This window comes from Nicotiana tomentosiformis, chromosome 2 (genome assembly GCF_000390325.3).
Source record: "Nicotiana tomentosiformis chromosome 2, ASM39032v3, whole genome shotgun sequence".
Taxonomy (NCBI): Eukaryota; Viridiplantae; Streptophyta; class Magnoliopsida; order Solanales; family Solanaceae; genus Nicotiana; species Nicotiana tomentosiformis.
The window spans coordinates 170,332,121-170,344,904 of record NC_090813.1 but is presented as its reverse complement, the minus strand read 5'-3'; the positions used below and the strand labels follow the sequence as shown (position 1 = coordinate 170,344,904).

General features: G+C 42.4%; 1 protein-coding gene across 1 annotated transcript; it reads left to right on the top strand.

Annotated features, from left to right (window-relative positions):
- The first annotated feature begins 9,684 nt into the window (after positions 1 to 9,684).
- Positions 9,685 to 11,444, top strand: LOC138906073 (uncharacterized). Its single transcript, XM_070194595.1, has 3 exons — positions 9,685 to 9,910; positions 10,052 to 10,345; positions 10,603 to 11,444. Exons 1-3 carry the CDS (start codon positions 9,685 to 9,687, stop codon positions 11,442 to 11,444), a joined length of 1,362 nt encoding a protein of 453 aa, XP_070050696.1.
- The last annotated feature ends 1,340 nt before the right edge of the window (positions 11,445 to 12,784 follow it).

Below are 12,784 nucleotides of genomic sequence, written 5' to 3'. Positions count from 1 at the left end.
TTTTGTTACGTCTCGCATTTTTGTACATTAAAGTTCCGTCGTAAGTTAATCGACGTAAGTTCGGGAATGAGATTTTCTCGAGATTATAAATATTATGCTATTTCAAACATGTGATGAGTAAATTCGTGAAGGAGAGAAGGTAAGCAAATAGAAAAAAAATGAGTTCGTCAAAGTTTGGCAATTTGGGATAAAATACGGTCCAAGCTATAATACCCCGTATTTATGGACTAGTGTCATACAAGGTACCATATGACCATGATAGTATGATGTATAAGGTGTATTAAAAATAAGTAGTATTTTAAGCAATTTGAGATAATTCTTAATTATGTGGGTAATTGGTTAATTATTTATTTAATGGGAGATTAACCATGTCATTAAGGATTTGTGAATAATTGTAAGTGGGGACAAAGCCCCCCTCCCCCCCCCCCACGTGGCAGCAAATAGAGGAGGATTGGATATGACTTGACTTTGGACAATTAATTAAGATGACACATGGATAATCTTCTATGACACTCCTTGCAAACACATAGAAAGAGAAGGCACAATACTTAACCCTACACTTATCTTGAATGAATACCAAGAATCCATTTCGTAAGTGGGTTATACAAATGAAAAGACAAGAACTGTTATCTTGAATGAACACTAAGAATCCATTTTGTAAGTGGGTTATACAAATGCAAAGCCAAGAACTCTTATCTTGAATGAATACCAAGAATCCATTTCGTAAGTGGGTTATGCAAATGAAAAGCCAAGAACTCTTATCTTGAATGAATACCAAGAATCCATTTGGCAAATGAGTTATATAGAATACAAAGTCAAGGACGATAGTCACTCCATAATATAATAGCAACGGGATTTTTCGATTCTAAGAGAATACAGTGTAATCCTTCTTAAGAATATCACACGGATTTTTTCCTACTCCAGGTATGTAAAGGCTAAGACATTCCTTCATTTTGGCATGATCTCGTAATTACATGTGTTTGATAACGAGGCATAAACATAAGTTCATACTCCCGAATTTATATACATTATCCTAGTCTCATAAATTACAGTATTCTGCTTATCGGGACTTCATATTTAATTGAGTATTGTCTTCTTCTAGTCAAGAGAGCAGAGAGCCTATATATACAGTATTACAATATTTTCATTACCATCGAGCTATAATCGATGAGCAGGCCCCTACTGGGCAACCTCTGATTAGCTGGTAAGTTATATACCGAACGTACAGTGGCTGAGCGCCTATGAGCGTGCCCAGTTGGTCGAGATATAGAGCCTAGTTTGGACGAGAACCTATGATTGAGCCTACTACGATAGAGCAATTATATATATACCGAGCCTTATAAGGCCGGACATTTATTTTACTTACTATATTGAGAGAGTTGAGTCAGTATCAGTAGTTAAGTATACCTCCAGATCATCTTCAACTCCCAGTTACTTTCAGTTATTATATTATCAGTTCAGTTGCAGCTTTCAGTTATTTTATTACCTTGCATACTCGATACATTATTTCGTACTAACGTCCCTTTTTCTAAGGACGCTGCATTTCATGCGTGCAGGTTCAAATAGATAGACGGGTAGACCTCCTCAGTAGGTGTTACCTGAGCGCAGCTTTATCAGTAAGCTCCACGTCCTTCGGAGTTACCGGGTCTAGATGTTTTGTGTACATCTTGTGTATATATGTATATAGGCTTTGGGTAGGTCGGGGCCCTTTTCCGATCACAATACATCCATCAGTAGAGGCTTGTAGACATGTCCTGTCAGATAGTGCAGTATGTTGGGCTTGTAAGCCCTGTATGTAAATTTTGTTGGCTTGTCAGCTGTAGTAGTTATGACGGACTTGCCGGCCCAGCTTTATATTGATATTTAGTCAGCGTTAGTTTCCATTCTGTTTTATATTTTGCTTCGCAAATTATCTTAAAATGTGACCCATGGCCAAAGTATGACATTATATGTTCAGGGTCCCTTAGTCGTAAGTTGGTACGCAAGGATGGGTGAGGGACCGGGTGCCGGTCTCTCTCCCCTCAGGTTCGGGGCGTGACAAAAGTGGTATCAGAGCAGTTCTGTCCTAGGGAGTCTACAAGCCGTGTCTAGTATGGTCTTGTTTAAAGATGCGTGGTGCACCACATTATATAAGCAAGGGTATATAAGGCATTTAGGAGCTGATTACCCTTCTTTCAAATCTAAATCGTGCTGTACAACTTATTTATAAGATATTTGAGTTAAACTTACGTGTTGGCATTCGCATGCACAAATGAGGACGTCCGCTATTGTAGGATCTTCTGAGGGGTCAGGGTTTTCAAGGGTCCGAGAGTTTATTGCATTGAGTCCCCCTGAGTTCACGGGGACAGACCAGAGGGAGGACCCGCAGGATTTCATAGATCAGCTTCACGAGATCTTTTGGGTTATGCATGCCATGGATAAAGAGGTAGTTAAGCTAGCAGATTTTTGATTCCGAGATATAGCCATCCTTTGGTACGAGGGATGGGAAAGGTCCAGGGGATGTGATGCACCTCCAACTATTTGGGAAAATTTTTTAGATGCCTTCCTTGACCAGTACTTACCGCGGGAAATCCGACAGGCTCGAGTCGATCAGTTTCTAGCCCTCAAGTAGCGCAATATGAATGTTCAAGAATATAGTCTCCGTTTTGACTCATTGGCCAGATATGCACCATCCATAGTTGCTACTATGCGGGACAAGATTCATAGGTTTATAGCAGGATTGGCCCCAGAGTTGACCGAGGCATGTGCCACCGCTGCATTGCATGATAGTATGGATATCACCCGGATTCAGGCATTCGCCCAGAATATAGAAAGGGGTAGGCGTCGGCAGCAGGGTACAGAGAGGACTGAGTCAGGACAACGTAAAAAGATGAGATTTGCCAGGTCTCAGGAGCAATCTCAGGGCAGTTATAGACCCCAATACTTCGAATGGCCACCTAGGCCTCTGCTACCTCAGCTACAGGGTTACAGGTATGACCGCTATACTTAGTAAGGACCAGGTGAAAGCTCCCAGATGTCGGGTTTGCAGTGACAATGAGGTTCAGGGCAGACATGGTCATTTCCGCAGCGGTGTGCCATCTGTGGTAGATGTCACTTGGGCCAATGCCGAGCCAGTTCTGATTCTTGTTATATATATGGACGTCCGGGGCATATGATGCGAGATTGCCCAAATAGAGATTCTGGGGGTATTGCACAACCATCGAATTCAGCAACAGGATAATCTATGTCCGTGCATCCTTTTGGGAGCGAGTCTTAGTCTTCGGCTGGTAGAGGTCGAGGCAGAGGTAGAGGTTCCAGTTTAGGTTGTAACCAGAATCGAAGCTATGCTCTAGCAGGTCGACAGGACCAGGATTCCTCACCATACGTTGTGACAGGTATGTTAACCATTTGCTCTCACGATGCTTATACCTTGATAGACCCAGGATCTATTTTATCATTTGCCGCGGGGAAGTTTGGTATAGTGCCTGAAATACTAAGTGATCCTTTTGTGGTATCTACACCGGTCGGAGAATCAATTATTGCTAGACGGGTTAACCAAGGTTGTACGGTGACAGTTTGTGGTCGTCAGATCTTAGCCGACCTAGTTGAGCTAGAGATGTTGGATTTTGATGCTATCATGGGCATGGACTGATTGGCATCTTGCTATACCACAGTTGATTTTCGAGCAAAGATAGCCAGATTTCATTTTCCGGGTGAGCCAGTCCTTGAATGGGTAGGTAATACAGCGACACCCAGAGGTAAGTTTGTTTCCTATCTAAAGGCGAGGAAAATGATCGCAAAAGGGTGCATTTACCATATTGTGTGAGTTAGAGATGCAGATGCAGAGGTACCCATACTTCAGTCTATTCCAGTAGTCAAAGAGTACGTAGATGTATTTCCAGATGAACTTCCAGGTATTTCTCCAGAGCAAGATATTGATTTTGGCATCGATTTGCTTCCGATAACTCAACTAATATCCATCCCTCCGTATAGAATGGCACCTGCCGAACTGAAGGAGTTGAAGGAGCAGTTAAAAGATTTGCTGGAGAAAGGTTTCATCCAGCCCAGTACCTCACCTTGGGGTGCACCATTACTATTTGTACGGAAGAAAGACGGCTCGCTGAGGATGTGTATCGATTATAGGCAAGTAAAGAAGGTAACTATTAAGAATAAGTATCCACTTCCAAGGATAGATGACTTGTTTGATCAGTTGTTGGGAGCTCGATGCTTTTCAAAGATAGATTTGAGGTCGGGGTACCACTAGGTCAGAGTTTGGGAGAAAGATATTCCCAAGACAACCTTCAGGACCCGATATGGAAACTTCGAGTTCCTTGTCATGTCCTTCGGATTGACGAATGCACCTGCCATATTTATATACTTGATGAATAGCCTATTACGGCCATATTTAGACATGTTCGTGATAGTCTTTATTGATGATATATGGTTTATTCACGTTCAGAGGATGAGCGTGCGGGCCACCTGCAAGTGATACTTCAAACTCTCCCTTATAATAAATTGTATACTAAGTTTTCTAAATGTGAATTCTGGTTGAAGTTTGTAGCATTCTTGGGGCACATTGTATCCGATGGAGGTATAAAGATAGACACTCAGAAGATTGAGGCTGTGAAATCCTTGCCTAGACCTACCACTCCGACAGAGGTTCGTAGCTTTCTAGGCTTAGCAAGATACTACCGGAGGTTTGTAGAGGGTTTTTATTCCCTTTCGGCACCATTAACAAAGTTGACGCAGAAAGCATCTATGTTTCAGTGGGCAGAGGCTTGCGAGCAATGTTTCCAGGAGCTTAAGTACAGGTTGACCTCAGCTCCAGTTCTAGCACTTCCAGAGGGTCCAGATGGTTATGCCATGTATTGTGATGCCCCAGGTGTCGGGTTAGGATGTGTCCTGATGCAACATGGGAAAGTAATTGCGTATGCTTCAAGGCAGCTAAGGAAGCATGAGCAGAAATATCTGACCCAGGACCTCGAGTTAGCTGCGGTTGCCCATGCACTTATTATATGGCGGCATTATTTATATGGTGTTCATGTTGATGTATTCACAGATCATTAAAGCTTGCAATATATCCTCAAGCAAAAAGAGTTGAATTTGCAACAGAGATGATGTCTTGAGTTATTGAAAGATTACGATGTTAACATTCTCTACCATCCAGGGAAAGCTAATGTTGTAGCAGATACCTTAAGTCGCCGATCTATAGGTAGCTTAGCACATATAGAGGCCGAGAAAAGACAATTATCTAGAGAGATTCATCAATTGGCTTGTTTGGGGGTTCGGTTAGTAGACTCTGGCAGTGGTGGAGTTGTACTCTAAAATACTGCAAAATCATCTCTCATAGTTGAGGTAAAGGAAAGGCAGTACGAGGACCCAGAGTTGGTCGAGTTGAGAGAGCGAATTCCGCAGTAGACGAAGCCATTGTTAGAGGTCAAGGGAGATGGGGTTCTCAGATACAGGGGTCGTTTATGTGTTCTAGATGTAGCAAGGCTACGAGACAGGATTATGTCAGAGGCACATTATTCGTGGTAGTCCATTCATCATGGGTCAACAAAGATGTATCATGACATTAAGGAGGTGTACTGGTGGAACGATATGAAGAAGAACATTGCTGAGTTTGTCGCTCAGTGTCCTAGTTGCCAGTAGGTGAAGATAGAGCACCAAAAGCCTGGAGGGCTAATACAGACTATAGAGATCCCGACATGGAAATGGGAGGGGATAAACATGGACTTTATCACGAGTTTACCTCGTTCTTATCGTAAGCTCGATTCTATATGGGTGATAATCGATAGGCTCACGAAATCAGCTCATTTCTTATCGGTCAAATCTATATATACAACAGAAGATTATGCAAAGTTATATATTAAGGAGTTAGTGCGACTACACGGAGTACCAGTATCTATTATATCTGACCTTGGGGCCCAGTTTACCGCACATTTTTGGAGGTCATTTCAGAAAGGTCTAGGGAGTCAGGTGAATCTCAGCACATCTTGCCCTCCACAGACTGATGGACAAGTCAAGCTCACAATTCAAATGCTCGAGGATATATTACGAGCATGTGTGTTGGATTTTAAAAGAAGTTGGGATGAACATCAATCTCTTATCGAGTTTGCATATAATAACAATTACCACTCCAGTATCCAGATGGCCCCATACGAGGCTTTGTATGGGGTGGTTTGATGTTGGAGAATCTAGGTTACATGGGCCAGACCTGGTTTAGCAGGACATTGAAAAAGTAAAGCTTATCCAGGAGTGACTGTTGACAGCTTAGAGTCGTCAGAAGTCATATTCTGACGTGCGGCGATGAGACTTAGAGTTCGGGGTTAATGACTGGGTATTCTTAAAGGTGTCACTTATGAAGGGCGTGATGAGGTTTGGCAAGAGAGGCAAGCTTAGCCCACGGTATATTAGGCCTTATAGGATCATTGGGAGAGTGGGCCAAGTGGCATATGAGTTAGAATTACCCTCAGAATTAGAGTCTGTCCATCCGATTTTTCACGTATCAATGCTACGGAAGTGAATTGGCGATCCTACCCGAGTGGTGCCCACAGATGATGTACAGATTACAGAGGACTTGTCATATGAGGATATTTCGGTTGCCATTATAGATCGATAAATCCGCAAACTATGGAATACGGTAATAGCCTCCGTGAAGTTTTTATGGAGAAGCAAGAATGTGGAAGAGATGACGTGGGAAGCGGACTAAGAAATGAAGTCTAAATACCCCCACCTATTTCAAACTGAAGATATGGCTCGAGGTGGGATACCTCAGCACCACTCTATTCAGACCAGTAGGTCATCAGGTAAGTTCTCATATTTGACTCTTAGAATTTATAATGGACAGTTGTGTGAAGCCAAGTGTTGCTATTTATAGACAGGTGGCTATGTGTGGCATGTATAGTATGTTTTCTAGCTGCATACAAGTTGGTTTTAGTCTAGTGTACGGAGGAGACTCTGGCAAAAATTTTCCCAAAGTATCTAAGAGTAAACATTTGAGGACGAATGTTTCTAAGGGGGAAGGATGTTACGCCTTGCATTTTCGTACGTTAATGTTCCGTCGTAAGTTAATCGATGTAAGTTCGGGAATGAGATTTTCTTAAGATTATAAGCATTATGCTATTTCAAACACTTGATGAGTAAATTCGTGAAGGAGAGAAGGTAAGCAAATAGAAAACAAATGAGTTCGTCAAAGTTTGGCAATTTGGGATAAAATACGGTCCAAGCTATAATAACCCGTATTTATGGACTAGTGCCATATAATGTACCATACGACCATGATAGTATGATGTATAAAGTGTATTAAAAATAAGTAGTAGTTTAAGTAATTTGAGATAATTCTTAATTACGTGGGTAATTGGTTAATTATTGGTTTAATGAGAGATTAACCATATAATTAAGGATTTTTGGATAATTGTAAGTGGGGACAAAGTCCCCCCCCCCCCCCCACACACGTGGCAGCAAGTAGAGGAGGATTGGATATGACTTGACTTTGGACAATTAATTAAGATGACACATGGATAATCTTCTAAGATTCTCCTTGCAAACACAGAGAAAGAGAAGTCATAATACTTATCCCTACACTTATCTTGAATGAATACCAAGAATCCATTTCGTAAGTGGGTTATACAAATGAAAAGCCAAGAACTCTTATCTTGAATGAATACCAAGAATCCATTTGGCAAATGAGTTATACAGAATACAAAGTCAAGGACGATAGTCACTCCATAATATAATAGCAACGGGATTTTTCGATTCTAAGAGAGTACGCTGTAATCCTTCTTAAGAATATCACACGAATTTTTACCTACTCCAGGTATGTAAAGGCTAAGACATTCCTTCATTTTGGCATGATCTCGTAATTACATGTGTTTGATAACGAGGCATAAACATAAGCTCATACTCCCGAATTTATATACATTATCCTAGTCTCATAAATTACAGTATTCTGCTTATCGGGACTTCATATTTAATTGAGTATTGTCTTCTTCCAGTCAAGAGGGCAGAGAGACTATATATACAGTATTACAGTAGTTTCACTACCATCGAGCTATAATCGATGTGCAGGACCCTACTGGGCAACCTCTGATCAGATGGTAAGTTATATACCTAGCGTACTGTGGTCGAGCGCCTATGAGCGAGTCTAGTTGGTCGAGATACAGAACCTAGTCTGGCCGAGCGCCTATGAGCAAGCCTACTACGGTAGAGCAGTTATATATATACCGAGCCTTATAAGTATATTGAGAGAGTTGAGTCAGTATTGGTAGGTAAGTATACCTCCAGATTATCTTTGACTCCCAGTTACTTTCAGTTATTATGTTATTAGTTCAGTTGCAGCTTTCAGTTATTTTATTGCCTTGCATACTCGGTACATTATTTCGTACTGACGTCCCTTTTTCTGGGGACGCTGCATTTCATGCATGCAGGTTCAGACAGACAGACGGGTAGACCTCCTCAGTAGGTGTTATCCAAGTTCAGCTTTATCGGTAAGCTTCACGTCCTTCGGAGTTGTCAGGTCTAGAAGTTTTGTGTACATCTTGTGTATATATGTATATAGGCTATGGGTAGGTTGGGGCCCTATTCTGATCACAGTACATCCATCAGTAGAGGCTTGTAGACATGTCCTGTCAGTTAGTGCAGTATCATGGACTTGTAGGCTCTGTATGTATATTTTGTTGGCTTGTCAGCTGTAGCAGTTATGACGACCTTGCCGGCCCAGCTTCTAACTTAGTTTAGATTTCGATTGTAATAAGGCTAAACGCCATTAGTAACTTCATTATTATTGTTGATTTAGTAAAATTTTGGCTCATTTTCACATTAATGAAATGACGCAATATTGGCATCAATTTTCTCTGAGTCTATGTGTCGCTTAGGCCTACCTCGGGCACAATGAGGTCCCCAATTAGGACGCGAATTATTATATGATTTTACATAACATGTTTAAATACTACAAGCATTCTTTCAAATATCCTTACTGACTTGGTTACCTTTGTTTGTTTTTCTTTCTTTTGATTATTCCCATTCCCCAAGGTTGGTTTGTGCATACTGGCATCATCTGCATATCACACTAGATCCAGAGGTCCTCCACCTCCTCCTCCACCAAGTTATCTTAAAGGCAAAAGCAAAGGGAAAGAAAAAATGGATGATTTGACCGGTATCAGAAAATACAATGCTACTATAGCAGAAAACGTTAAAACTTTAGATGGCCGAAGTATTCCGGCACAGAACAAATTGGTCTTATGCCTGGAACAGAAAATCCTAGAGCTACAAGGAGAACTTGAGCAGGTCCGAAACATGGCAAATCTTTCCCTCACCCTAAACGTCCCTGATATCAACCAACAAAATCCAAATGCCCAAAACTCGGCACCACCCCAAAACACGCAGAACCAAAATCCACCGCCGAATCCTCCCGCACCACATCAATACACCACAGCTCCTCAGAACCACAACCCTCCACCAGTACCTACTCCTCAACAACACCACCATCATCTGACTCAATACCTACAAACCACCACTTATCACGCTCCCCAGAACATGCCACAACCTACTCTTGATCCCAAACACTCAACCAATGACCACCCTTATGCCCAAATTCCTGGAGTTCTCCAAAGCAATCCCATATATGTGGAAACTTTACCATACAACCCACAACAAACCCTATATATACTGAATTCAACCTAGAAGGACCTGCTCATCAAGAACATGCCGGAAGAACTCAAGAAGCTCACTAGCAGAGTTCAGTGCGTCGAAGGTGGTAAGGGCATTGAAGGTTTGAATTATGAGGACTTGTGCATTCAACCAGATGTGGAACTGCTGGAGGGTTACAAACCTCCCAAGTTCAAAATATTCGATGGAACTGGTGATCCGAAGGTTCATCTAAGGACATATTGTGACAAACTTGTAGGAGTGGGCAACGATGAACGAATCCGTATGAAGCTATTCATGAGAAGCCTCACAGGAGATGCTTTGTCTTGGTACATCAATCAAAACCCGAAGAAGTGGGTTAATTGGGTGAGCATGGCGTCAGATTTCATGAATAGATTCAGGTTCAACACAAAAAATGCACCAGATGTTTTCTACATTCAAAATCTCAAGACGAAACCAACAGAAACTTTCCGCGAGTATGACACTCGGTGGAGATCTGAATCTGCAAAGGTAAGGTCAGCGCTTGAAGAAGAACAAATGAATAAGTTCTTCGTCAAAGCTCAAGACCCGCAGTACTATGAAAGGCTGATGGTTATTGAAAACCATAAATTCTCTGACATTATCAAGCTGGGAGAAAGAATAGAAGAAGGAATTAAGAGTGGAATGGTGACAAATTTCGAAGCACTACAGCCCACAAATAAAGCTTTGCAGTCAGGAGGTATCTCTAAAAAGAAAGAAGTGGGTGCTGTAGTGGTGGCCTAGGGTCCTAAGTCTCCTCTCACATACCCAACACCTCCACCCACATACCCGTCCTCACCCCCCAGATACCAACATCATGCCACCACCTACCACGCCTATAACACCCAACCCGCATATTATCACTCACCACCACCCGCCTGCAAAATTACCAAAAACCAAGACCAAACTTCCATCACAGACTACCCAGACAACACACTCCAATCGCTAAACCCATAGAAGAACTATATGAGAGATTGAAGGTTGCTGGTTATGTCACTCGCATTCCCGCCATTTCTATGAAAAATGCTTCTCAATGGATTAATCCAAACAAGACATGTGCCTATCACTCAGGCATGAAGGGCCATACCATTGATGAGTGTCGCACTCTGAAGGACAAGATTCAGACATTGATCGACACCAAGGTCATACAGGCAAAAGAAGCCGCACCCAATGTTCGTAACAATCCTCTACCGGATCACATTGGTGAGGGAATGAATGTGATTGAGACCGATGAGGAATGGGATCCGGAAGGGTCAATTGGACTCATCCAGGAGGGGGATGATCCTAAAACATCTCCAGTCACGTTCACGCCCATTGTGGTACAAACCCAAGCACCACTTGAAGTCGAGGTAAGCGCACCAACATCGTTTGAAGTTGAGGTAACCACACCCTTCACTGTGATGGTAGCACCCAAGCTATCTTACAAGTCTGATGCTATACCATGGGACAATGTTGCGGAAGCGAAAAGAAAAGGAAAAGCAAAAATGGAAGAAATAGGTACAGCACAAGGCATGACCAGAACTGGCAGGGTTTATGCACTTGAGCACTTGGGAGGAACAAGCAAGGAAGTTGTATCTAAGCCGCCTGTCATTGAGACTGGCCCTGACGACCTTTGGAGAAAAGTGCAAGTGAGAGGATACTTTGTGGTTGACCATCTGAACAAAACTCCTGCCCAGATATGCATTTTATCACTGCTGCAAAACTCTGAGACACACAGGAATGCCCTGACGAAGATACTGATTGAAGCTTATGTACCCACCAACATCACTAGTGGGGAAATGGCCAACATGGTCGGGTAGGTACTGGAAATCCACAAAATCACCTTTCATGAAGACAAGCTGCCACCAGAAGGACTAAGTCACAACAGGGCACTACATATCACAGTGCAATTTGAAGATAAATTCATTGCCAGGGTCCTGATAGATGGGGGTTCGAGTCTCAATATATGTCCACTGACCATTCTGAAGAGATTGGGTAAAGTCCTGCACGAGATATGAGCAGGAAGTATGAGTGTAAAGGCGTTTGATGGATCTCAAAGAGCCACAATCGGAGAAATCAACCTCAGCCTACAAATGGGCCCAACCTGGTTTGATGTTGAGTTTCCAGTGCTGGATATATCTGTTACCTACAATCTATTGTTGGGAAGACCCTAGACACATGCCGCTGGGGCAGTGGCCTCTACTCTGCATCAGGCCGTGAAGTTTGAATGGAACCACCAGGAGGTGATCATCCACGGAGACGGAAATAATCCGATTTATACCAATCAGATTGTTTCGATCATCGAGAATATGAAGAATTTAAGTGGAGAAACATACCATCGCATTGAGCGCGTCAACACAATTGAAATGGACAAATGGTGGAGCAACAAGATAGAAAGCATACTGCTATGGACAGGGTATGAACCTGGCAAGGGTCTCGGCAAGAACCTCCAAGGGATCACCAAACTGGTACAACCGAAGCATCATGGTACAACTTTCGGACTTGGGTAGGAATATACTTGGCAAGAGTGCCAGGGTTGGTCACCACCATGGTGCGGTCCTTATTATCTGTTGGAACAATCGGTACCACATTTGCACTAGACATTTCATAAAGCTGACATGATATGGGAGTGTGAGGAAGATGAAGCCTTGGCTAGCATAAGGAAGCTGTTTCTGGATGATGAAGACATGGATTGCAGTGTGATAGTTGAGGAGGAGGAGGAGGAAGACCTTACCATTCAGACTGTCGAAAAAGGAGTTGCTCTCAAGAATTGGACTGCTACACCATTCCGGGCTCGTCGAGTTCCTGGCATTATTATTACCTATCCTGATGAACCTACGACTGTGACATGTAGTGAGGCAACGTGACATAAGGATAATGATTTAGAGGATTTAGGAGACGACATAATACCTAAGGAAATTGTCAGAGAAGTGAAAAACTTTGAAAACAAGCCTAAGTTTAATTTGGACGAGACTGAGACAGTTAACTTAGGGGACTCCGAAATGGTCAAGGAAACATGTATAAGAATTCACCTATCACCATCAGAGAAGGAATAGTATGCCCGATTCCTAAAAGGGAATGCAAATATCTTTGCATGGTCCTACGATGATATGACTGGTTTGAGCACATCTATAGTAGCTCACAAGATACCTACCGATCC

Coding starts and splice junctions, on each gene's coding strand:
- LOC138906073 (XM_070194595.1), top strand. CDS start 9,685: ATGCCGGAAGAACTCAAGAAGCTCACTAGCAGAGTTCAGTGCGTCGAA. Junction 9,911..10,051: donor GGGCAACGATGAACGAATCC/GTATGAAGCTAT, acceptor AAAATGCACCAG/ATGTTTTCTACATTCAAAAT. Junction 10,346..10,602: donor TAAAGCTTTGCAGTCAGGAG/GTATCTCTAAAA, acceptor CTAAACCCATAG/AAGAACTATATGAGAGATTG.